General features: G+C 33.6%; 2 protein-coding genes across 11 annotated transcripts in view; one reads left to right on the top strand and one right to left on the bottom strand.

Moving 5' to 3' along the window:
• RALGPS2 (Ral GEF with PH domain and SH3 binding motif 2) overlaps window positions 1-27637 on the bottom strand; it is a 158861-nt gene that overhangs the window by 43595 nt on the left and 87629 nt on the right. The gene's annotated exons all lie outside the window — the stretch shown is intronic.
• ANGPTL1 (angiopoietin like 1) lies at window positions 1520-26158 on the top strand. Of its 2 annotated transcripts, XM_077901845.1 has the most exons (6): window positions 1520-1905; window positions 7087-7637; window positions 7761-7932; window positions 19165-19358; window positions 21065-21335; window positions 22731-26158. In XM_077901845.1, exons 1-6 carry the CDS (start codon window positions 1896-1898, stop codon window positions 22916-22918), a joined length of 1386 nt encoding a protein of 461 aa, XP_077757971.1. In that variant the 5' UTR covers window positions 1520-1895; the 3' UTR covers window positions 22919-26158. The 2 variants fall into 2 exon arrangements, with proteins under 2 accessions (XP_077757971.1, XP_077757970.1); XM_077901844.1 differs by having other exon boundaries at window positions 1523-1905; window positions 7087-7932.

The raw sequence follows: 27637 nt of genomic DNA, 5'->3' as shown, positions 1-27637 counted from the left end.
GCCTCAACTATCACCTAATTGCTGATGACTTTCCACATTTCTCTCTAGAACTGAACTCCTTTCATTTTCAATTTAACCAAACGAATCATTATTTGTTCAGAAACACCTGACATCCCAACTTCCTACCTTGGTTAGTGATATTACTAATTGTTAAAGTTAGAAAGTTTAAAACCACTCAAGTAAAAAAGCTCAGCAGAACCTTAATATCTCATATTTTTTTCCCAGATTAAGCTATTAGTGAATACAAGAGGATCACTAAATAGTGAATACAGAGGCTAAAAGCTGGCATTCCATCTGTCCCAGTGTTTTCAAAATCAGGAAATATCATAGGAAATATCTAAGTAACACTCTCTTCCTAAGAAATGGGGAGATCTGGCAACAATGAGGTACAGTTGAGAAGGGTGTAGATCCCACTGTATCAACCTTAAGGATGCCAGTTTGTCCTCTTTTTCCTTTGTTATCTTACTTTTGGTTTATTGTACTTACTTACATTACCTACTCTGTTCTTGTGAGCATGTAGCATTTGTCTTTGCAGATCCTTGAGTTTGCAACCCCTGGTATACCTATGTGTATCACAGAACTTAAAGAAATAATTCCAATAAAGAGGTAGAAACTGGATGACTTAATAAAGAATGTGGATCGATAAAGAGATGGTGGTAGAGGCAAAATACTAAGCCAAATCAATTACGATGCCTAAATTTTTGTTTCATTAGCTATTAAGTTACTTACTTACATTTCTGGGTTTAATGAAATATAATAGCACAGTAAGTACAGAACAGTTACTAATTCTTTCTCTAGATTTGGCTAAATTCACATAGCCAGCGAGGAGTCAGAACTCTCTTTTTTCAGGCCAGGGTTATGTTTGCTTTTAAATCTCAAAACATCAACTACTAAGAATAACCTTATTCAGACAAGAGGGGTCATGTTTTTAGAATAGGAGGAAGTGACATTATATAACATCAGAATTTCTAAAAGAACTAAATTTCTGAATTTTATATACAGATTTCCACTTATTTGTAGTAATTATATATATGAGCAGTTTTAAGACACATTACACAGTAAGATATATCACAACATCAGATTTTGTCTATGTTTAAAACCTTCTGAAATGGCAACTTAGTAAAATGCTTAAAAATTCTTCTGGGCTATAAAGAGTATTACATTATTTAGGTGGCTGCCTCCTGACAAAGTCTAATTCTTGTTATTTGTAACAAAAACCAAATTTATCAGCCTGCTACTATTTCTGAGAAGTTGAGTACTATTTTTTCAGTATTCAAGTTAAAAGATCTCTGGCCAGCAGACTAAAATGTTTGTTTTATAATTGCCCGCTAAACTATGATAGTTTGTTTCCAGATGGTGCCCTTCCTTCAACCTGCACACAGTCTCTCCTTGTTCTGAGCTATTCAACCTCCTGCTGATCCCACCACCCCCACCCCTATTTAAGGCTACAGAGAGGAAATCCTAAGGAGGAGATTTCCCCCCCCTAGTCTCCAGCAATTTTTTGGTGACGTAATATGTGGGCTGAACTTGAGTTTACTGAGAAAGAGAGGGAATCACTATTCAAGGGTACTGTATATACAATCTGGGTCAGCTGCAGCTGGTTACTGCACTTCTCCATGTGGCAGACAGAGCAAAGCCACAATGCTTTCTCTGCCGGATTAAAGACAGCCCACAGACCAGAACTTCCACTATACTACTTAAAATTACATAGGTGGCTTGTCAAGTTCAATCGATTAGTGTTGTAAGAAGAAAAAGAAGTTCCTTATTACAGCTTGGATTCGACGGTCCAAAACAAAAATGCAATTGCCATTAAAGTCACAGATGAACAAACTTCTACACTGATTTTTAAAGGCAAGAATAAGAGCAGCAAGTTTCTGGGTCTGCTTTATCAACAGATGCATAAAGGTATTTTATTCTTTTATTTTTATTTAAAATTCTGTGTATATCAAAATTTTACATTTGTAGAAGTTTCAAAATCTTTTATTAAACAAATAATTTAAAAATCTACTATAATTTATTTTAGTTGAAAAAGATTTTCTTTTGCACCTTTATGTAAAAACTGATCATTATGTACTTTGTGATGATTAAGGCAGGATTTGAGGTTCAATTTAATAATATTTAGTATATGTGCTTATAAATTGATACATACATGCTAGGTTTCAGACCAGTGCTTTAGTGACACTAGAAAGAAATTTTAACAAATAAGATTCATGTATAAGGTTTATAACACAGTGAATAAAAACAAAGGGATACAAACAAAAGAGCTGTAAACAGTCTCTCTCCACGCAATTACAGTGTGTGTATGTCTGTGTGTGTGTAAGTTCATGTATACTGTTAGAGATCTTAAAGTATAGCTACAAAACACAGCTAAAAAGATACAAAATTAACTGAAGGGCTTTGCAACAATCCCTCAGTTATACTATAACTAAATATCAAGCAGAAATTTTTATAAAGGTTTAAGATAAGCCTATGACATTTCTTGGGAAAATGCAAAATTTTAAATAACTTTCCAGGCTTGCACGTAACAGTAATTGAACCTGGGTAATAGAAATTAAAACTGCTATATGTAGAATTACTTAAAAAAGCAAAGTTATGAATATATATATTAAAAAAAAACCTAAAACTTTATAGATTAGGATTAAGGAAAAAAAATAAAATGTGATAGAAGTATTATGTAAGTAGTCAGCAGTAAGCAGAAAATAAAGAACCCAGAAGATAACAGTTACTTAAATACATGATTGAAAGACCAAAAATATGTAATATTTTTAGACAGACATAATTCTGGTAACCATACATGAGGTTTCTTTCAGTATTCTACTTTGTTTAATTGTATCATGAAAACAATTAAAAATAAAACTACTAGTTACCATGAGTAAGCTTTCACACCAGACACTTAAATTTTTTATCATTTGGGTATCCTCTGTTCTTTTAAATGCTAAAGGCATTAAATGGTAAGAATCTTCAATAAGCAAATAGTTATAAAGCTCAGATTTTTTCAAATTTACTTTCATGTTTTTTCCTTAAAGATTCAAACTCTAAATCCTGGGAGGATCTCTGTTAAACATATTTTACAAGAAACTGATAAAATGTCCAAGCAATACTGGATCTGAAATACTGCCACCTCTCTCTTTTCTGTTGTTTGCTATGAAAAGTGCAAGACCTCGTTAAATCTCAGTTCTTACTGAAGCCGAGGCAAGCACTGACTCTGAAACCCCAAACACACAGTTAACTACTATCCCTTTCTTTAATATCTCCAGGGGACGAGACTGTTCTCAAGTCTCTCCCCAGAACATAACTCACAATCTAGAAGTATCTACAGCATCTTTGATGCTTCATAAATTTAGGCTCATTGCCTCATGCTGTTTTCAGTGCGTGACATAGCCAGTTAAATGCCTCTACACGTTTACCATCTGAAAGGAAGTAAATTCTGATTTTTATTTCTTCTCTTTAGTAGCTGGCAATGTAGCAACTATGAAGAGAAACAGTATTAATAAAATTAACCTAAAGCATGGACGACTTTTTCTTTTTCTTTTTTCTAAAAACAGCCAAGTAAAGGCATAGATTTAAACTTAAGTATACTGTAACTAATTTATAACATTCTCTTGGGACCTAGGAAAGTTCTAACATATACAGAAAGGTTTTATGAGGTAACACAGATTTATAGATCTTACACTTTTAAAACTGAACGTGGTGGGAAAATATTAAAAAAGAGAATGTTTTCAGAAATGTAACAGTAAGTGTATTTTTAAAACCAGTTCCTTACTCATGACGTAGCTCGTCTACTACTTAAGAAATGTGGCTCCTTATTCTTCTTTCGGTGACAACGAAGTCATTACTTTTATTAAGGTCAAAGAATTATATTTATTTTTAAAAAACCCTTTTAGTTGCCTCCTTTAAATTAAAACTTAGATCAGATTCTCTTATGCACACAGTGGTTTATCTTATGATTTGATCATGTATAGGAGCCCACAAAGAGACAAAGCAGAACACACCAAAGTGAAGCTATTGCTTTTTTAATTTCACATTTTTGTTCCTTCATGACAATACTTATGTAAAGTTATGATAACAGTCTTGGGTTCTATGGTCTTAGCTGTTCCATAGAAAGCTGTGTTTAGTAGGAATACAAGCTGTTCAAATCAGAACACTGTTCACGAAATTCTACTTGTTCTGAAGTTGCAATGATAGCTTCTGAATTTCTCGTTTTTGTAGCTTATTTCATAGATTATTTAAGTAAAATAGTTTTATGATCTAAGAGTTTCTATTCTATTATTAAAATGAAATGAGGGAACCTGAGGACTAGTAAGTTTATGTAAGAGAAATACTGTGTATTTTACTGTCTCAATTTTAAAAATAAACTATATCTAAATTCCATGACTCTGCAAATATAACAAGAAATCTTGTATCAGTAACCCTAGTACAATAAAAGTCCTTTTGTTATAAAATAGATAGATGACTTTTAAGGTCTAAATTTTCTACTGACATCAGAGGCAAAATATAAAAAAACCTAAAAGTACTCAGATAAGTGTGCTTTTGATTATCAGCAATAGAAGGCTCCTGATATAAATATGGAATAGTCTTGTGCTCATTCATCCAATTTTGATATTAGTAAGAGAAAAATACTTTTCCATACTCCATCCACTTGTTGCTTTATGTTCATTATCACTCCACTTTGAAAGCACCATTTATTTGAAAACACCAGGGGACATGGTTTTAGAAAGTAGCAGTCATCTTTAGGACTGCAGTTTTAAAAGAGTCCTATTTCCTTGATTGTTAATAACCTTTTTTGGGGAGGAGTGTTCATAATCACGAGTTAGATATGTAACTGTCAATGGGTATAATACATACAGAAGGAAAGGAACGACAGCAGAAAATACAGAATTGAAAAATGATGGAAAGAGAGCCGATCAAAAATGATCCACAAATACCTTTCCATAAATAAGTAATGGGTCCATGTAAAGACACACAGACCAGGAAAAGACGGAAAAACAAGATGTACAAAGTTAAGGTTCCTCCATAGTTACAGCATGACTAGGATAAAAATCACAGATCTAGAAAAGTAACGAGTAGAAGATGTGAATCCAACCTGAGTGCTAATTCTGGCTTCTCTGGGACTTTCTTTGTAAAAGGGTATACATTCATAGTGTTGTGAATGCAAATAGTTACTGTGTATTAAATACTATAGAAATGTAAGGGATTACTATGCAATTGGTGATAGACAATAGGACAGAATATATTGCCATATGCTGTAGTGTTTAATGAAAAAGAAAACATGAACTCTGGAGTCTTTTGCCTAGGTTCAAATTCTGCCTCCCTCTCTTAGAAGCTGCGTGACTCTGGGTAAGGTACTTAGTTTCTGGATGCCAGTCCTGAAAATAAGGACTGTAATAATCTAACTCAGAGGGTTGTAGTTACAAGTAGTTGACTTAATACATGCAAAGGAACTTAAAACAAGGCCAAGTACCCAGTAAGTAAGTACTGTTATTGCTGCATTGCTACTATTAATTGGAGGGAGAAACAACTTGGGACCTGACTTCTCAAATCAAAAAAACAAGAACTTGGATGGAAAGTGGGACAGAAGAGCTCTGTCTTAGTGTATCCACTACTGTCCTTCAAAAACAGCAGACAGGGGTTAAGTTTATGAGAGTGGGAAGGTGGGCCCTGTGCTACAGCAGCCTGCTTGTGCACCCGATGAAGTGGCACATCTTACCCCTTCTACTGCTCCTACTGCTGAGGGAGGGAACTCATGGGAAAGGAAGAAGATGTGGTTCTTAGAGCTAGTGCTAACGTTTCCTCTAGTGTTTCTACAGAAATTGTACCAGAAGGGACAAGTGTTTCTCTGTCATAGCAAAAATGAAACATTTCAAGCACATGTGTCAGCAATATGTGCCACTGATATCGACACTGACTGAGGAGCCAGGGAACCCGAATTCTTGACCTGGTTCTAATGCTACCTATTTGTGTGGCACTGGTTTTCAACATGCACATGTGCACAAAGAGGTTCTTGAAAGAGATGGTCTTTAAGGCATTTTCCAACTCTAATAATCATATTCAATTACAGAGAGTTTCTTTCCTTGGCAATAGTTACAGAAAACTATTGAAATTTTACTAAGATACAGTTCAGGAGAATTTTAGAAAAATGGACCTGCTTAAAAAAACAAAACAAAACAAAACAAAAACACTGCTAACTCACCCGTAAGCTTAGAGTATATATATATATGACTATGGTTTAGAAAACACAAGGACCGGGTAGCCCAGGTGTCTCAGCGGTGTAGCACTGCCTTCAGCCCAGGGCGTGATCCTGGAGACCTGGGATGGAGTCCCACGTCAGGCTCCCTGCACGGAGCCTGCTTCTCCCTCTGCCTGTGTCTCTGCCTCTCTCTCTCCCTGTGTCTCTCATGAATAAATAAATAAAATCTTAAAAAAAAAACAACACAATGACCTACAATAAATGACTGTAAAAATTCTCTCATTCTTAAACTTGTTACTAATCCCAAAAGGACACGCTACAAAAACAAAAAATATGATGCCAAAACTTTCTGGTCTGAGATTTGTCTAAAAATGTTTCTGTAATTTGATAGATAAAAAACATAATTACTATAAGAGGGCCAACCTAATTAAAAGCATGTAATATAAATATAAACTAAAGTCACCTGCCATTAGCTTTAATACTAGTTAGGGAAGACTGCTTTAATCCATGCCTTAGAAACACATTATATACCATTTTCAGAATCTTAAGGCAGTATAAGTAAGCTTTTTAGGCGTAAGAAAAGTGTCTCATTAGGGTCTCAAAGCACCCAAGAACACTAACCCTATGCCTTTGGTCACAGTGGGCATCACCAAAATCTGCTCACTGAGCTGAAAAGTATCATAATGAAGTGGTAGTTGGAGAGCTATTCCCTGAAATCTAAATTTTAAACAAATGCACAGGCATCATGATGTTAAATTTAACAAGTTAATATTAATTCTGGCCCAATTTAGTAAGATCGATACCCAGTTTTCCCTTATTTTTTTTATATTACTGACTTTAAAAGTAGGTTAATATTAATTCTTTTTACTTTTTCCCTTCATTGGTTTGATTTTTAAAAGACTTCATACAACCTCATTTCAAAATGAAGGCTTTTATCTGGACCCTAAGTGCACTATTCTTTCTACTAATGGGCATTGGACATTGCAGAGGAGGACAGTTCAAAATGAAAAAAATAACCCAAAGGAGATACCCTCGTGCCACGGATGCTAAAGAGGAAGCAAAGAAATGTGCATACACATTCCTGGTACCTGAACAAAAAATTACAGGGCCCATTTGTGTTAATACCAAAGGGCAAGATGCAAGTATGATTAAAGACATGATTACCAGGATGGACCTTGAAAACCTGAAGGACGTGCTCTCCAGGCAGAAGCGGGAGATAGATGTCCTGCAGTTGGTGGTGGATGTAGATGGAAACATTGTAAATGAGGTAAAGCTGCTGAGGAAAGAAAGCCGTAACATGAACTCACGAGTTACTCAACTCTATATGCAACTATTACATGAGATTATCCGTAAGAGGGATAATTCACTTGAACTTTCCCAGTTGGAAAATAAAATCCTCAATATCACTACAGAAATGTTGAAGATGGCAACAAGATACAAGGAACTAGAGGTAAAATACGCTTCCCTGACTGATCTCGTCAATAACCAGTCTGTGATGATCACTTTGTTGGAAGAGCAGTGCTTGAAGATATTTTCCCGACAAGACCCCCATGTGTCTCCTCCTCTTGTCCAGGTAGTGCCACAGCATATTCCTAACAGTCATCAGTATACTCCTGGACTGCTGGGAGGTAACGAGATACAGAGGGATCCAGGTTATCCCAGAGATTTAATGCCACCACCTGATCTGGGAACCTCACCTACTAAAAGTCCCTTCAAAATACCACCAGTAACTTTCATCAATGAAGGTAAGTTGCTTCTTACTGTTAAAAATGGAAATATGAGGTTAATATATTTTATGGTTTATGAAACAATGCACATGATAAATCCTTATTCTTCATTTTGGTCATGTAATTATACATGAACATTTTTGTTTTCTATTAATCAAGAATTGATTTAAATACATCTCTCAGCTAAGAGTTCCTAAAAATAGCATATTCTGTAAGAAAAGTATTGCCTTCCGACCAAGTTCTTACAATCTGTTACTAATGAGTCCACCATCCACTTGTAATCTCTACAACCATCCTATCAGCCTCCAGCCAGGTCTTCTTGCTGCAAAACAATCCTTTTACCTCTTGCTGCTCTTCTCATTTTCTTCTCCAAAAGGAGCATTTAAAAATTTGCTTCCACTCTCCTTACGCCTACAATTATATCTCCTCCTCACCGCCACTCTCAGACACTCATCATCTACTACTGTACTGAGATGAAGTCTACTCAGGTCCTAGGTTCGTTCCTTCTTTGTTCTTTCCTATCCTGAAAACATCTGGACAACACCCGTGCCTTCTTATCCTCAGTCTTAAGAGGAAAAGGTATCCCTTCTATCTTCCAAGGCTAAACAAGCTACGATTTGTATCTTATAGCCACATATGTATAAGTTTTCACTGCGATAAAAAAAATAACACCCTAGAATTGATCCTAATACCTGTACCTCTATTTCTTAATTTCCTCCCTCCCTCACTCCTTCCTTCCTTTCTTATTGGTTACTGATCTCCGAGCCCAGAATACAAAGATGAATAATTCACCTTTGTTTCAGTTTAGTAAGATGTTAACTTTCTGAATATTTTGCTTTTATTTTTACCTCTGCATCCATTTTCTCATAAGGCATTCTCCTGAAATCTTTACAAGTTGATTTGTTTCCTTAGAGTGGAAAGAAAAGCCCAAATACCCAAAAGTGAAAAGTAAATAAATCATACTTCATTCACCTATGGAAAGGGCAGCACATAAAACTGCACATAGACTATGGAATAATTTTAAACAAAAACAGAACAAAGATTGGAAGTACATATATCATAAAGTATCTCTCTGCAGCAGTAGACATCACATCTCTGCTTTCTTGGGCTTCCACATTGTGATATTCTGACTCTTCCTACTTCTCTAAGTCCTTATTTGTATCTTCTTCCTTCTACTACAGCTTGAAAAGTTTTCCTCAAGATCCTCTATGTTACAGGTTTCTCACACCTTCAAGGCTACAAGTATCACCACTGCTCCAATGACTCCTGCCTGGAGCTCTCCCTCCTGATTCTAACCAGTGCTGAATGTTTGCATCTGGATGATCTACCATCACCTCACACAGTGCTGCTTCCTCTCCTGAAATGCCTTCTTCCAGCTTATCTGTCAACCTGGCAGATTTCAAGGCTTAAGTAAAATAATATCTTAAGTGTTATGCATTCCCAGATTCAAACAAACGTATCTTGATGGCTCTTTCCCCAAATTGCTAACTATGCCTTGAACACGTTTTCTACATCACATTACACCAGGTTGTTTGTATGTCTGTCTCCTGCTAGACTGAATGCTTCTGGAAAAATGAACTGTCTTTTCATTTTTCTATTTCAAACACCTAGCCAGGATCAAATTTTGGCACATTGTGCTCAGCATATTTTAAGCTAAGCATTATAATAGATATTTGAGGAATGGATGAATAACTAAAGCTTAAAATAATCTTTTCCCCAACCTAGCATTTTACTTTTAGAAATATTATAGAGGTAATACATATTTATTGAAGAAAATCTAGAAAATACTAATAAGCTTTGTTAAAAGCTTCACTGAATATCCAAATACAAATAAACAAAAGTTAACACTTTGGTAACAACCTTCAAGTCTTTTTTTCCCTTCTTGTTAACATGGTAATCAATATTCTTGCAATTTAAAAAACTATATTGCTCTTTTACTTTCTCTGTGATTATATCCTTAGGATAAATCTCTCTCTCTCTCTCTCTCTTAAAATAAATCTCCTTTAGTAAGACTGATGGGTCATTTGATTTTGATTTCTCTATTTTCTGAATTTGCATGGCTCATCTCTGTTACTTCCCCTCTGCTGAGTTCTATTCATGTTGCTTTTTCATCTTTCATGGACCTTGTCCCTGATTTCTATTCAGAGCCAGAATTCTAATTTAGATCCAAGTTATCTATGGCAGCAGCTGGAGGATTGAGACTTCTGGATTATTAGCTATGTAACTTTGGGGCAGTGGGCAGGGAACTGCTTTTTACAGTTTCCTGATCTGTAAAATGGAGGATAATAATTGTACTTACTTCATAGAATTTAACACTTGAGGGGTGCTTAGAACAATGCCTGGCACTCAAAATGTTAACTTTTATTTAGGAATGCTATAATAGCTTGTTGACTAATCTAACTCCATTTTCTCTTTCCATCAAAATATATCCTATATTGTCAACAGATCTATCTTCTTAAGCTACCGCTTTGATCACATCACACTTCTGCTCAGCAGTTCCCCATTACACACAGAAAAGGTGCATTTTGCTTAGCCTGGGTAAGAACAATATCCTCCTCAAACTTACTTCTTTAGCTTTCCTTCAATTAATTTCCTTCATAAAATGAGTCAATTCACTGTCTCTGAAATATTTTCCATGTTCTCTGCCTATCAAATTATAAGGTTCAGACCAAAAATAAATAAAATAAAATAAAATAAAATAAAATAAAATAAAATAAAATAGCAATTCCTCCTTGAAGCCCTTGTTGACTTCCTTAAAGTGAGTGCTCCTCTACATGTATGTTGCTTTACTGTGGGACATAAAGTATATACATTCCTTATATTCCCTCTTGAATTATCAGTTATCTTTATATATACATAAAGTACTCATATACATATCTAAATAAAATGCCTTCCAATTATAATGTAAGCTCCTTCCTGACAGATGGATATTATAGCTCATCTGCAGATAAATAAATGGTTAACTTGTTATTTTTATACAGCTTTGTAAAGCTGTCACATTCCACAAACCTTTATGAAAGTACTTTAATACATTTTACTATACTGGATTCATTCAATTTATACTGTTCTAACTCTCAATAACAACAGGCTAGAATACCATTATCTTAGGTAAATAATCATTACAGACATTCCCATACCCTTTAATTTTCAAAGGAAAGACATGTACAAAATGATCCACTGAGTATATAAAGAAAAAAATACATATTTATTTTTATTATCTTTTTAAAAAGTATATGTTTTGTGTAAGCTGTTTTGTGTAAGCTTTTAATGTATATAACTTAACAGCATAGTTTTTCATATAACATAGATAAACATAATTGAAGTGTGTGGAATTTATTTAACTGATGGAATGTACAATTATGTAGGTATGGAGATGACCACCCTGAAGTATTTTCTGTGGGTGCTGAATCTTAAGTGGATGGTATCAGTTCTAGAAGAAATTATTATTCACATATTCATACACTGACACATTAAAAATGTTTATGTAAAATGTTTATGTAAAATGTTTATGTTATGTAAAATCTAGATCAGTTCTAGATGTTACTCTACATTGAGCTATAGTGCAGGACTAATCTTGTATTTCAGAATTAAATCTCATGCTAGAGATATAGCATATAAAAAGTCCCATTAAACAGACTTTTGTTTTAATAAAACAATGGTGTTTATATTCCTATTAACCAATCCTTAATGTCAAAATTAAGGGCAGACATAACTTCTGTTATTCACTATTTACTTGTTGCTACAAGTAAATATTAACTTTTTATTTTATTCTATAAATATTGGTCCTTTGATATTCAATGACATAATTAGCTACACCATAAGAATGTTCATTAGAACACTAATAAACATATAAGGCAAAGTGCATAGAATAAAGAAAACCTATTTCCTTTGTTATTAACCTTGGGTAAATGACTTGGGTAAGTGTCTCTGTTCTCTCATTTGTATGGTGAGAGTGCTGGTTGGACTGGACAATTCTAACATCCCCTTCTAGTTCCAATATTTTATGACTCCTATCAAATATAAATTACTATAAGCAGCAATAAACAGACTTGCTATTTTCTTTTCTTTTTATATAATGTGCTAAAATCTTTGTTCATATTATTCTTATCAGACTGGAAAATATGTCTGAGCTGTTTGGATACTTGCACAAAAGGGGCAAAGATGGATGGTCCTCCTGCTGTACTTACACATGCTCTGGCACCAAAAAGTTCATATTACTGTACTCTACATGTAGGAACATGGTCTAGAATTCTGAAGTCTCTAAATGTATAATGTGTATGTATTATTTTAAAAGTGTTTTAGCCACTCACAAAAAAAGCCAAATACTGTATGATTCCACTAATATGAGGTACCTAAAGAAGTAAAACTCATAACACAGAAAGCAGAATGGTTTCTGGTAGAATCAAAAGTTGCTCAATGGGTACAGGGTTTCAGTTCCGCAAGATGAAAAGAACTCTGGACACTGTACAATAAAGAGAAGGTACTAATGCCACTGTACATTTAAAAATGATGAAGCTGGTAAACTGTTACATATATCTTACCATCATTTTCCTTAAAAAAGTGTTTTAATGACAAGTTTATATTTTTTTTTCCCTCTCTCCATAATGGTTTATTTCTTTCATTTAGATTAGGACAAAGCAAATGGAACAAAACATTTCCAATCCTCAAATCTCACTGGGAAGTAAATTAATATTGTCATTATTCATTTTACTTTGGAGTATTTTTCAAATTTCTCAGAACAAAAAAATCCCATAGTAAATCAAGATAAAAAAGAAAGTCCCTTAATGTGATTAAAAAATACATGTATTTCAAAACAAATATCAGTAGTATTCTTAATGGTAAAAAACTAAAAGCATCTATATAAAAAAAAATTTTGAAATGAGAATACACAACTATGAATTAATGTGGATCTAGGGGTTCTAGCCATTTAATTAATAAACAAAAATGTGTGTATATGTGCATGAGTGTATATATGTGTGTGAGTGAAAATGGTTATAAGAAAAATGCATCTCAAAAGAACTTACCATGAACTTAGAGCAAATAATGCAATACTTTTGTTAGATTAAAAACAATTATCTCCAGAAATGTTACCCTCCCTCTCGCTTAAAAACAAAATGTTAGGAATATAACTACAATACCTGGCAAATTGCCACCAATAAAATTCTTAACTGTTCATGTTCCTCAGTGGCTGTATTTTGGGTTAGTCTTTTACAGAAGAAAACATTATTCTTTTACAAATGGTATATTTATAAAAATAAGTTTATTTCTTGTAGGCAGATGGGACTGGAGAAAGTTCCTTCACAGTGTGTTAGAGCATAAATCTGAGTATCAGGAAACTTGGATTTTGGCAAGACTTTTTTTGTTGCCTCTTTTATACGAAAGATTGTTATGGTGATTAAAGAGGTGACACATATAAACATGCTTTGTGTATGGTCTGACCATCATTAATTATTCCATTTCTCTGTACCCTTCCCTATATGTGCCTTGCTTGGCCATGTATGGGGACATAAAAGGTAAGCATATAAAGTTATACTTGAAAAGCAGTCATTAGAAACTTAATATGCTTTTTAGTGGATAAGCTAATTTTCAAATATTTGTAATGCTTATTAGTATATTTTAAAGATGCAACCGGTTTCAGTGGAATAGTTATATTAACACTTAAAAAAAAAGAAGGGTACAAAAGAAGGGCTGTTGGATTATGACTTTTAACTAGTTACGGGAAACAACTGATAAACTCTTTAGTAATTAAAAGCTAAAAGCTTGGGTTGCAAGCTGCATTCAAAACTTACAGGTTAATAAACATAGTAACCTATATTACTAAAAGAATCTATTATTGCTTCAAAAAGTATTTGCCTCAGACTTCCCATTCAGAAACGCTGTCCAACATATTTATCTTATACTTAGCTTGCAACCCAATTAAAAAGTTCACCTCTTGAAAGATTTTACTTGCTGACCAATTATTTGAATACTCTAAACTGATTATCTTTCTTGTCCTGTCTCCTATCACAAAGAGCAAAGGATTGGGACAAAGTAAGAAAATAAATGAGAAATTCAACAACTTGAAAATGGGGAGGTTTTTCCTTTTAACTTAATTAAACAGTTTCTTTACAGAAGAAAGACAGGTATGTTAAAGACGGTTCCCATACTCAAAGTATGAAAAAGAATTTTGTCAACCCACTGTTATGTTCAAAATATGGGTTCTTAATGGAAAATACCTTTTGGGAAATAATGTGGCATGACTGGTCAATATTTTTCTTTCTATGAATCAGATCTATTAACTGGAATTGGTTAGTCCTATACAAACTTTAATCATCAAATAAACTAAGGAAGAGAGACACTGGTCCTTCAATTTCAATGTACAGAATTTCAGTTTCCTGCCTTGAGAAGAATCCAATTGTATGTCAACAAAAATGAAGACTATTTCAAGATTATTCAATGCAAGAAAAAAGGCTAATAAAATTTCTATTTTAAAAGAAAGGTACTTCTAGTCTATACCCTATGTGCACCATTATGAATAAATTCCTGAAACCTGTCAATTAATTTATTCCCAATAATATGCATATCTACAAGTTAAATCTGACCTCTCTAAAACAAAGCTGCTACTTTTCTACTAGTCATTTAAGAATTCCTATTAGGCAATGATATTTATGGTAGAGAAAGTGGTAAAACATTTAATATAAGAATGTCTTATAATCTAACTCTAGAGCAGAAAGTAAACAACATGTGCAAATAATAATTAAAAAATATTTCTGCCAAGATCAACAATACATATGGGGCTAAGACAGGTTAATGGCTTATTTATAAAAATAAATACAAACAAATATTATATTCTGATATTTACTATCTTTTCTTAGGAGAAAAAAGCAGCTAAAAGCACTACTAATTTTATACACATGTTCTGGAAAAGGATTTCAACTAAATTTTCCTAAATCTTTTGATCAAATAAGTCTAACAGGCATTCAAAATGCAAATGTAAGCCTACCACTAACAAGTGGGTTGAAAACTAAAGTTAAAGATCATTTTAAATTTGCATAAAATGAAGTCTTATCAAACTAAAGCTTTAGAAAACCCAGGACTCTCCAATTTGCTTAAATATCCAAGGGCCTTTTAAATAGCAGAGAAGAAGAAACAAATGCTATTTTACAGATATTTTGTCAACATTCAAAACCTTGATGTTTCTCAGTATTTTATAGCTATTTAAATAACCTAATGAAAGTCCAATGCTGAATATATACTTAAATATAGAATGTAAATTGCCAAAACTATAGTCGAATGAGTGCAGAGCAAACATTTACAAGGGTGACATTCATAAACAATATAAAGGTGACATTTGCAGAATAAGCAAATTTCTGAAATGAGAAATATTTATGTGGACTGCAACAAGACCACTTCATGTGTGCATTAACCACAACACTGCTTAAAATGAGAGCAATGTTCTTCAGCTATCTTGGACTATTGTGGAAGTGACAACTTAGACCAAGTTTGGCTACACTGAAGAAATCAGTTTCAACCTTACAGCCTACCTCAAGAGCTCCAAGTACCACCCTTAGCCATTTATATTTCAGAGGTACCATACTTGGAACTCCTTTCTAACATGATGCTCTCTTCTGATTCCATCCCTCAGCTCAGGTGACCCATGTGTGGTTGTAATCAGACTCTACACCTCCACTTGCCTAATTCCTCTTCAATCTTCAAGATTCAGCCCACGTATAGGTAGATTTTGATCTCTTTTCTGCAAATCTAGGTTAACTATTTCTGACCAGTGTTCCCATATGCCTGCATAACTCCATCAGAAGCACTTGTCATACTGTTGTGGAATTCTCTCTTTACTTGCCACTTGACTCTATGGTTGTTTCTTTACCCCTTGAGCCTAAAATTTTCTAACCTGTAACAGATGCAGAAAAGACACATCTAAAAAAAATAATGTAGAACTGAGGAAATTCTGGAAACCACGGTGGCTACCAGGAATCATTTAGTTCACCAAATATTTGAGTGCCTAAGTGGGCTTCACCTGTGGATACACAACCAAAAGACAGTGTCTTTGCATATGGGAAATTGCAGGAATAAACAAATTAATATATTACCATGCATTACACAAAATAATCTAAGAATGGATCTGGAAATTAGACTTCACTTTTCCTTCTATTTCACTCCCATGTATAAAATTAAAGTTCTATAGATTTCATCCGATCTGAACTACATCTATTTGTCTCTGACTTGATTATAATGCATACTTCTGTAATGTTTAGTAGCTCATATGTGATTGGAACAGAAGATGAATATCAATAAAACAAAGAAGTCATACTGGTTCATTGGGAGTATTTCCAAGCTATACTATGTTTTGCCACAAGTGTCAACAGCCAAATATGAAGTATCTTAACAGCTAACATCAGCTGTTATTTTTCATGCAAGATTTTATAGAACATGAGGGTTTTCAGGAATATGCTGTTTTCTACAATAGAAATGACTGTGCATTCAACTCTGATTAACCACATTAAATGTATTCCTTAAATATGCACATATTTATTGAGCTACAACTGTGTGTCAGGGACAGCAACAAGGGAGGAAAAAAAGGCAACTAATAGTTACTGATGACGACTACTCTGCGAAATATTGTGTTAAAGATTCTGAATACTTTGTAATTTAGATTCAGTAATTGATAAAGTAGGAAATATAAAAATAATTCACACTGAATTTTAATGGAATGTAATCTAATTTATATCCAGTCTGAATATCTCAGAATATTATTTTTATCATAGTCCTCACTACATTAAGAACCTATCTATAAGCTTTCACAGACTAACCAATATCCTCATAAATACAGAAGCATAAATTGTTAACAGAATTTTAGCAAATCTAGCAATATTTAAAAACAATAATACACCATAACCATGGTCATGACCATGACCAAGTCAAGGTTATCCCAGGAATACAAGGTTGGTTTAACATCAAAAAATAATTAACAGAATTTACCTATTAACAAAAAAAAAAACCTTATTATCTCAGCAGATAAATAAAAGCTTTTGACAAAATCCAAAGCCCATCATGATAAAAACTTAGAAAACTAGGAATAGAACAGACAAGAATTTTTAAAGGAGTTACTATAGCTTAAAGGATATTCATAATGAATGCAAGATTGGAAATTACAGAAGAGATATAAAACTATAAAAAGGGAATCAAATTGAGGGCGCCTGGATGGCTCAGTTGGTTAAGTGCCCAACTTGATCTCAGCTCAGGTCTTGATCTCAGCATTGTGAGTTCAAGCCCTGCATTGGGTTCCACATTGGGCATGGAGCTTACTCAAAAAAAAAAAAAAAAAAAAAAAAGAGGAATCAATTTGAAATGAAAAAAAAAAAAAATTCAATACTTAAAATGTAACCCAAGAAAGACCTTCCAGTTTCTCAGATCCTTTTTACTAGTATTTGTAGTATTTAGTCATTGTATCATAATTTTTAAAAGTCTGAAAGAGAAATATCAAGAAAACAAAAATGTAGGCTAGAGATTTTGTGTGTGGTTTTCAATTTCCTTGTATTTAAAATGTGAAGGAAAGTTGATTTATTTACTGACTGATAGCCTGCTAACAGTTAAAACATAGTCGCCATCCTCAAGGAGCAATCTAGAGGGAAGAGTTCAGTCTGTAGAACCCCTTCTAATGATGCAACTGTGTAACTATTTATTCAATGAGATAAATCCTTCTCCAACTAGCGCAAAGGGGACCCTGTGTATATTGGCACAGTATAGACGTGTTAAATATACATTTCTCAAAATTTCAATAATCCTATTCCTATGATCATTATAGTGCAGATTTTCTTATATGAATTTTACTAGACTAAATATTTTCACGTAATTTCTAAAAATTGCATATGTTAAAATTTAAATATTTCTTGTAAAGTATAAAATTTGACAATTGGAATTTCTACATCTTTTTTTTGTTGTGGTTCTAAAAGATCTGTGGGGTAATTCTTATTTCTGAATCACTTAATATTATTACATGCTTATAAAAAAACCAAAGGATCAAAACACTGAAGAATGGTGCAACTAAAGAATGTTCAGTAAAACTCAGAAGAGATCTTTCTTTAGATCTAAGAAATGTGGAAATCACAATTTCAAGAGTCAGATCCTCTACAAAGGATTTCACAAAAAGTTTTGTCATTTAAAAGATATGAAGAACTTACTAGTATATTTAAAAATAGGGAGGGAATCCATAAAACTATGAAATAACATGGGAGCAAATGTAGCCAGCAGTCCAGAGCATGGGATTAGAAAGAAATGGGTTTAAACCTAGGGCTTATTACCTTCTAAGATACAGGACGTTAGACGAGTTAACTGTTTCATCTATAGAACATCTGTAAACTATCACAAGGTCATTGTGTAGACTAAATAAGAAAATTACTGTTAGTCATATAAATTGATACAATTCTTTAGAAAGGCATTTTGCCAACATTCCTGAAATGTATTCTTATGGGCTGTTGAATGGGGGAAAAAGTTAACGGATTCTAGAAGGTTGGGAAACTCTGATTTATTTCAGGGCTTCTTAATCTTTAGTATGTGCATGTACACTGTGGGTTTCCAAAAAGGTAACAGAATACTTAGCAATAATGAAACTTATTTGACCATGGTAGGCTGTTTTGATTAAGTACCTTAAGGGACTAGTGTGTCCCACTGAAAGAAAATTTTGGAAACTGTATACCAGGCCCTATGAAAAGCTATAAAAGTGCTCACACCCTCTTGATCCATAGATCCCATAGCATTATTGTAAGTAAATATTTGAAAAAATGAAGCCATAAGAAGACATTTTTTGCACTTTTATAATAGCAAAAATTAGATGAAACCTCAATATCTAATGACCAAGGAATAAACAATGATATATCAATGTTAAAATTTTTATTACAGTTACTACAAGTGCCAGAATGAAGACTGTAGTCCCAAGGAAATTTCTGTTAAAAGACAGAATCCAATTTTCCATGTGTGTCAGAATTATGACAATAGAACAATGTATGTATATGGACAAAAACTCACAAGAACAGTGGAAAATGAAACAAGCTAATGTTCCAGATAGTGGGACTGGGGTAACCCTTTTATTTAGTTACTTTAACTTTTATGGTGTTGTGTATACAATAGATAAAAAGTGGTATCAAAAAGTGGTATCTGTAAAGAAAGATACAGAGGTAAGACTTTTATTAAAAACTACTTTAATATGGCCCTGTTCCTATTAAGTTTTCTGGTAATTCAATGATATTTTAATTATAGGACCATTCAAAGACTGTCAGCATGCAAAAGAAGCTGGACATTCAGTCAGTGGGATTTATATGATTAAACCTGAAAACAGCAATGGACCAATACAGTTATGGTGTGAGAACAGTTTGGATCCTGGAGGTTGGACTGTTATTCAGAAAAGAACAGATGGCTCTGTCAACTTCTTCAGAAATTGGGAAAATTATAAGGTAAATCAGCGATCCAGACCTGGGAAACAGGTGGAACAAAACAGCTCTTGCAATAGCAGCCATTCCATGCAATAAAGAAGATAAAGTTTAAAAATAACTATCCATATATTCTTCATTATCTACCTTTGTCAAAAAGATAATTCTCATCTCCAGCTTTAAAGTCTAAAGTAAAAGGGAAACTGAAGATATCCTTTAGAATATAAGGGAAGGGAGAAGAAATGTGTGGGAAATATCAGAAAGGGAGACAGAACATAAAGACTCCTAACTCTAGGAAACGAACTAGGGGTGGTGGAAGGGGAGGAGAGGGGGGGGTGGGGGTGAATGGGTGACAGGCACTGAGGGGGGCACTTGATGGGATGAGCACTGGGTGTTATTCTGTATGTTGGTAAATTGAACACCAATAAAAACTAAATTTATTTAAAAAAAAAAGAAGATATCCTTTAAGCTGCCCCTTTTTAGTCTGGATGATTTATAAATATATTTAATATATTTAATTATATATATAAAATATGTATAAAAACAAATATATAAAATATAAATGTATTTAATTCTTAGCAAAGACTATTACTGATTCCATTTTCTAAAAAGACAACTGCTTTTATGACATTTGTATGCATCAGCAACTGCAGTTAAGCAATATTATGAAGTACAGAACTTCAAAAAAATGACCCCTTTCTTTAGAACAAATTACCTCTGATAATCATCCCCTCATGTCTTAACCTGGTAACATCAGACACCGGTGCTGTGAGGAAATAACATACCAGATCCATGCAATCATAATTTTAGAAAAATAAGCAACTAATCTTTGTTAATAATTTTGATATTTATATGCTAATTTTATGAGTGGTATACATTGTCCAGTTTAAGGACAGCAGATGGGTGAAATTAATATTGTCTAGATGGTCAATTCTTCATTCAAAATTGTGAAGTAACAGGATTACTCACTTTTAGGTGACATTTTAATGGCAGTTAAAAATAAGACATTAATACATCCATGTCAAAAGTTATATAAATTTCTAAACAAATAATTAGGGGGAAAAAAAGTCCCACAACACAACCTCCTTGAAAACACAATGTTAAGATGAGGTTTACCAAACCCTACACTGTGCTGCATACTTGCGATGATAAATGCTTACTGAAAGAGGAGAGTTCATGTATTTAATTTTTTAAAGACAGTCTACATTTTTTCCAAGGTGGAACTCCAAAGATTACTGTTACATCTTCTGATATTTAATTATACAGAGCTTAAGACGACAATTTGCTTTACAATAGATACTATCTGTTTATTTTTAATGAGTGATAATAATGTTAGATAGCCTTTCTGACTGGTAGGGTTGGCAGACTTTCAGAAAAAAAAAATTGGGTTCTTTGTGTATGAGAGATCAGAAATCCTTTTAAGGGATTTGGTAGTTCACTAGGTTAATGTTTTCATTCCCTAAGAATAATTTTCATTCTCTTTTGCCTTTTTCTTATCCATAACATTTGAAGCTAGCTGTACAAATAAATACAGACAAACTATGAGAAAGCAAAACAAACAAGGTGACTAAGTGGGGCTTATAAAGATCAGGTGATCCATTAAGAGGGAAGTTCACATTACCACTTAAATGGTGAATATTTTTTATGTTATCAAGGTTTAAAATTTATCTGTAAAAAGGTTTACTATCTCTACACTTATTTATGCACTCATGCTGTCTATTTGTTAACAGAAAGGATTTGGAAACATTGATGGAGAATATTGGCTTGGACTGCAAAATATCTATATGCTTAGCAATCAAGATAATTATAAGTTGTTGATTGAATTAGAAGACTGGAGTGACAAAAAAGTCTATGCAGAATATAGCAGCTTTCGCCTTGAACCTGAAAGTGAATTCTTTAGACTGCGTCTAGGAACTTACCAGGGAAATGCAGGGGACTCCATGATGTGGCATAATGGTAAACAGTTCACCACACTGGACAGAGATAAAGATATGTATGCAGGTGAGTAAGAAAAAAAACTGATGTGTATTCTTTGCAGAATCACTAACTGATATAATCACTAACTGCATAATCACATGCATTACACAGAACCCTGCTATTAAAGTATATGTTACTAAAAAGCTTTCCAGAAAGGTAATTTTGGACTCAGTCATAGGTTACATAAGCTGCTGAAAGTTTAGAATCTCTTTTATAAGGCAATCCCAAAGTGTGAATGAATTCTGTGAAAAACAAAGTTCTACTATTCTAATTTGGGGGTGGGGTGGGGAACAAAGCAAAAACTCATTCATCTGGAAATAAAACACTCTAATGCCTAAAATTCGTGACAAACTACCACATGCCAGGCACTGCTATATGTGCTACGGATACAGCAGTGAACTAAGTTCCTGCCCTTCTAGAGCTTACTCTCTAGGAGATAAGATGATTTATCAGGTGGGATAAGTACTCTAATAAAAATAAGACCAGTGAGGGAACAGTGAGTGATGAGTAGCAGGGGATGAGATGGGTGCTATTTTCCACAGCATGGCTGTGAAAGGTTACTTTGAGAAGCTAACGTTTGAATGCCTGAAGAGAGCGAAGGAAGCCGGCCATCTGGGTACATGGCTTTGATAAAGACATTTTTTAGTACCCACATGAAGGAGAACAGTAGGACTGAAACTCGTAATAGGAACAGCAAGAAAAGCTTGACTCAGAGGGGAAATTAATGTTCTCTTTAGAAAGAATCAATTAGGCCATCCAGATATAACTCTTAACATTAATTTTCATATACTTTTGCCTTTTTAACCCAGGTCTGTGGCCCCAATAAAGAGATATCCCCCCTGAAAACTGATCTGTTTTTCTGTCCAGCTGTATCTTGGCCAGGAGCACACAGTCTCCACAATAACCTATTTTATGAAAGCAAAAGAAAAAAAAAAAAGGAAGAAAGATATAACCAAACTATACCATATTTACAGAAACACATTTGACTACTGGTACTGCCATTCTATTGCATATGATTCTGTGCTATTTTAAGAATTCAATTTTCCCAAATTTACTCTTTTAGCAACTCCGTATCTTTCCCAATCTCTCCAATCCCTACCTCCCTCTTTCTCTTTCACAAATGCAATTTATGTTTTATTTACACTGTTACCCAAAAAGTTAAATCACTTAACTAAAAAAAGCATGTAGTAAGCAAGCAAAGGGCAAGATAAAGGCAATTCGAGTGATCTTTCAAGTAGCTGATACTTCAGGAACAGTAACAAAATGAATGAAGAACAAAAATAAAGATAAAGGTAACTGAAATCAGTAAGAGAAACCCAAATTAAATCATTCCAAAGGTGGAGTAGTTTTAGATGGTTTGCAGAGTCCCACACTTAGAAGAAACCTTTACTTTGATATCTCTATTTTTTTTCCTCAAAGGAAACTGTGCTCACTTTCATAAAGGAGGATGGTGGTACAATGCCTGTGCACATTCTAACCTAAATGGAGTATGGTACAGAGGAGGCCATTACAGAAGCAAGTACCAAGATGGAATTTTTTGGGCTGAATATCGAGGCGGGTCGTACTCCTTGAGAGCAGTTCAGATGATGATCAAGCCTATTGACTGAAGAGAGACAGTCTGCAACTCAAATGACATAGAACTCCGTATTTTTCAGTTCCTAAAAATGTAAATGTTACATGTATATTGTTTTGCACAACTCATTTCTACAGATACAGTTTTTAAAGTAATTTTACCGTAACTGTACAAGGAGATTTATGAATGCAGTTTCGTCTTTCCTCAGTATACTGCAGAAGATTATTTGTGCCCATAACCTTAGCTATTTTAAAAATTATATTGAGTAAATACGGGCAAAGTTTGTTTTATAAAATGTAAATATTTGCCACAATATGTAACAAATCTTAGCTTTATTTTAAATCAAAATTGAATACATGTTCAAGAACAATTTATTTAAAACTTTATGAGATTGCTCTAACTTCCAACAGAAAAATAATTTTAAGATTTCAAGCCAAGTAATACATTTTATTTATAAAAATATAGACAGGAAATTAGAGAAAACTCTAGTTTTGCCAATAGAAAACACATTTTGCATAGAATAAAAGTTATTTCAAATTGAATTTGTGCCTCTCACATGAAATGATTAGATCCAAATCCTTAGCATATTTTGTGCCGATTTCCTAAAAGTAAGTGACCCATAGTATTTAAATACATATTTTTAAAACAAAAACAATGCAGGCATTATTTAAATAGTCAATTTATAAAAATAGAAATATATAAATGTTTTTTTCCAACATTATCTTCATCTGATCTGTCGAACACTAAAATTTCCTGAAATGCATGTGTTGTTATATCAGCACTGGTATTACCAAAATAGATATTATAAAAATTTAGTAAAGGTTTTCAGATCTGAATTATAACTCTAAGCTTATTTATTAATTCTTGCTCTCCCCACCCACCCCCAAATCTGCCATTCAAGTCAGAAAGCTTGGAGAGCTTTATAAGCATTACCGCATACTGATGGGTGGGACTAGCACAATTTCAAGGAACTGTTAGATATTTAGAGATTCAACAGTTTCAGAGCAGAATCCATAGGGGTTTGGCTAGTCCAGTTTGCTAATTCCTTCTTATGGTGTATGTGTGTCATTTACTCACCTTTGGATTTAACAACTTTATTACCAACCTTCTGGAACAATTTCCTTCCAGAAACATGCTCATTGCTTACAGCTGACCTTCCCTTAATTCATTTGTGAACTAAAATTTTAGCAAAATCTCACAACTTTTACTCAAGCAAAAAGAAAACCCAATCAGAACTGAAGATGAACGTCTGAACAACTCAAGCCCACTAACATGACCAATGTTTTCCTGTCACATGTTAAAATTAAAATTCTGATGAAAGAAAGTAAGAGAACATTAAAACCTTATAGTAATATTATTCTTTATTTTACTTATGGTCATCTTAAAATAGTTCTGAAGTCCCTCCTACCCCCAGAACAACAACAAAAAACCTGGTGTAAGATTTTTGGGATAAATCAGGCATCTAATTGTTCTATCAAATCTTAATTGAATAAAATTTTACTAGGGCATTCCATTTATTGTCAGAACTATAGTATTTCACTTAAATATCCAAAACCCTATCAAAGGCAAGTCGTATGGAATTTTCACGGAAGAGGGATATTGTGTTATTAAAACTAGAGTAAGTCCACATTCAAACTAAAAAACTGGGCTGAATGCTAAACTGCCTTGGCCACTGGGCCTGCTCTGCTCTCCTTCACAGACATGATACAGCTCTGTTCTGGAGTTCCTGGAGAGCAGGGAATAAGCAGCAGAATTATATGATGGCTATGTGTAGGTTCTAAAGTCTGTACTGCTTGGATTTGCGGCCCAATTCACCACTTTATCAGCTGTTACCTTGGGTGGTTTTTATACTTTGTATTCTTACCTATAAAAAACGAGGATATGAACAGTACTGAGCTCACGTGTTTACTATGAAAGTCAAATGAGGTAATGCATATGGTAAAACATTTAGAATAACATCTGACATAAGGACCCTGTAGACTTTGGCCATCAGATTATTACTCTTTATCTATGTGCTTTCTGCCATACTTACCATGGTGCCTTGCGCAGAGTAGGTGATCAACAAATGTGTTAAAAAGAAACACTATCCAAGTTTTCACGCATAAAATTACTTTGATCCATGATCTTCATTTGCAAATCTAACAGAGCTATGTCAAACTATCTGCCTATATTGGATGGATAGTTAAGAGACTGGATCATAAGAAAAGATAAAGAAAAATTAAGGTAGGGATAGTCATGGTAGGAATTTCAGCCAAATGAGGATCTTCTAAGAGATGAAGTAGGTCACTTGTGTGGTCTAATAGCTAGCTACTTTGCAGGTTACCTAGGAATAAAGACATGGTTGCCGTACCTTCTATAAGACTGAACTGTAACCCTGGAGCTGGTTTACAGAAGGATTCAGTTATTTTTAATAAATAAAATGAAGCTTACCCTAAAAATGACTTAGACTCTTATTTTGTACTCAATGAGAGAGACCATCGATGTCTAGGAAACTTGGCATCTCTGAAGCAGACTTTAAAAACTTGAGATTTTGAATAATGTCAATATTAGACAATGCCCTGAAATTCAGCAGGTATCTACAAATAAATTTATCCTCAGGCTCCAAGCAAATTTTCAGTCTAGTGCTCATTTGACTCTATAACTTATGATATGAGAGTGCTAATTCTTCTAGTGTTATATTTCTTAGGGCTCCTCCTGGTAATAATGTAATAAGCCTGTAAAAACTTCTGCAATCATGAAATGTTCAAAATTACTTATGAACATGTACTAATATGATATGATTTTTATATACTTAACCTTAATAGTAAGTTTAAGATTATACCCTAACAAATTTTTAGTCTTTTTTAGTATCTATGAAAGATAACCAAGTAAGAAAAGAATGATTTCACTTATAATGCCAAGCCCCCATCCCTGTCTTCCCTCAAAGCCATCTAAAAATAAGTTTTCAATTATATCAGTGGGGTTAATAGTTAAGTTGTAATTCTACAGATAATTGTAAAAAGACTGACAAATGAACTCAAAATTTTAATTTCAATACAGATTTCCAAAGTATTAATATTATTCTCTAAAGCTTTCTTTGAACTATAAATGAAAGTTATAATGCATATCTTTATGGCAAGTCAACTTAACCTCACTTGTCTCAGTTTCTTCACTTGTAAAATATGAATTATAGTATCATTTACCTTATAAAATTGTTAAGAATTAGATAATTTATATAAAACACATAGAGTCAGGCATACAGGATTAACTGCTGAATAAATGTCAGTTATTAAGATTTTTATTATTGTTTTCCTGTTAATAAGGTTTGCTCAAAATGTTACCTTTTTTTTTTTTAACTGCGATTACCGAAACATCATAACCAGAAATGGCACTGGCAAAGCTGCTGAAACTGGGGGAATCTGAATTTTGTTTATGATTAAAATGCAGATATGTATCGCTGCTACACATTATTTTTAAGATAAAAACTCTTAAAGAAAGACTATGAACAGGGTAAAGAAATTAATGCAACCCTAGCCTGAGTCTTTTTATATCACAAGTCCTCAAGTGATCTAAAGTAAACTTCAGAAAATTACCACTGAAGAATGTTACAGGAATTTTAAATATATAAAAAAGAATGAGGGCAAAAGGGATGTAAGTGAGGTAATGGAAAATGCAGATGTAATTTTGGCTAAAGAAAAAGCTAGGACTAGCTGCCATTTGGTCAGAGCTAATTCTTAGGATTCAAAAGAAAGGGACTGAACATGCTTTATTGCTGTTTTAGAATACAATATATAACCTAGTGAGAAGAGGAAAATAAAGTGCTCCATGGTGTATATTATCTACAAATCAAACCAAAGAAAGGAAAAGGGAATAAAAGTCTTAAAATATCAAAAGCCAAAGACATTTTTTGACCATTAGACATTTTTGAAACCCAGTATTGGAGCCTTTTATATATGTATATGAGTAAAACCCTACCAAGAGGGAAGAGGAAAAATCTCGTTAATTTCCATAGCGCTATAGACAGCTTTGGATTTTGTCAATATTAACTGAATAAAAATGTGAATAAAAACCTAGTATTTTTTGAAAACACTACACAAGTTAGTAGAAATTTCTCAAACTAAAGTAAAATAAAGAACTGTATCCTATTAGGAGATCAAGATAGGTGAAAATTACTGAAAAATCAAAGAGGATCAAATAAAATCAGAAGATCATTATAAGTTTAGGCATACCTTCTTTAACATTTCATTAGGTTGATGAAGACATCACCTACAAGGTCTGGCAATGAAATGTACTACTTCCATGACATGAGAAAGAAATGAGATTATTCACAAGATAATTATGTCATTCTGAGCCGTTAGTATTAAAGTGGTGTTAAGTTCCATAAGTGTAGGGACAAAGTCCATTTTGTGGCACCAAGCTACTGCTGAGCAAATACCGGTTGGCCAACTGATGTACCAAAAGAAAACACGGGTGGGTAGGAAGTTGATGTATATAAAACTGCCTCATAAATGAATCTGTATTTAAAACAAATAAAGTTACTGCAACAATGAGAAGAGTCAGAAAGGGATCATTTAATTAATTCAACCAATATATAATAAGTGCCTACTTTTGTTCTAGATGCTAAGGATAAAACCTTGGGCCAAGAGATAAGACTTATACTCTGCCAAAGGGAGAGAAAGATGAATGAAACATCACAATGAAAATAAAATGGTGCTTTTCAGAATCAAGGATGGAGGGAATATTATATTACAGAAGATTATAAGGATAGCTTTTC

Source organism: Canis aureus, chromosome 6 (genome assembly GCF_053574225.1).
Source record: "Canis aureus isolate CA01 chromosome 6, VMU_Caureus_v.1.0, whole genome shotgun sequence".
In the NCBI taxonomy this organism is placed as follows: Eukaryota; Metazoa; Chordata; class Mammalia; order Carnivora; family Canidae; genus Canis; species Canis aureus.
This window is presented reverse-complemented; position numbering and strand designations above follow the sequence as displayed.

Bases quoted from the DNA above. Each gene is read 5' to 3' on its own strand.
- ANGPTL1 (XM_077901844.1), top strand. The intron at 7,933-19,164 runs GTAAGTTGCTTC...TTTTAATTATAG, and splicing joins AGTAACTTTCATCAATGAAG to GACCATTCAAAGACTGTCAG. The intron at 21,336-22,730 runs GTGAGTAAGAAA...TTTTCCTCAAAG, and splicing joins AGATAAAGATATGTATGCAG to GAAACTGTGCTCACTTTCAT.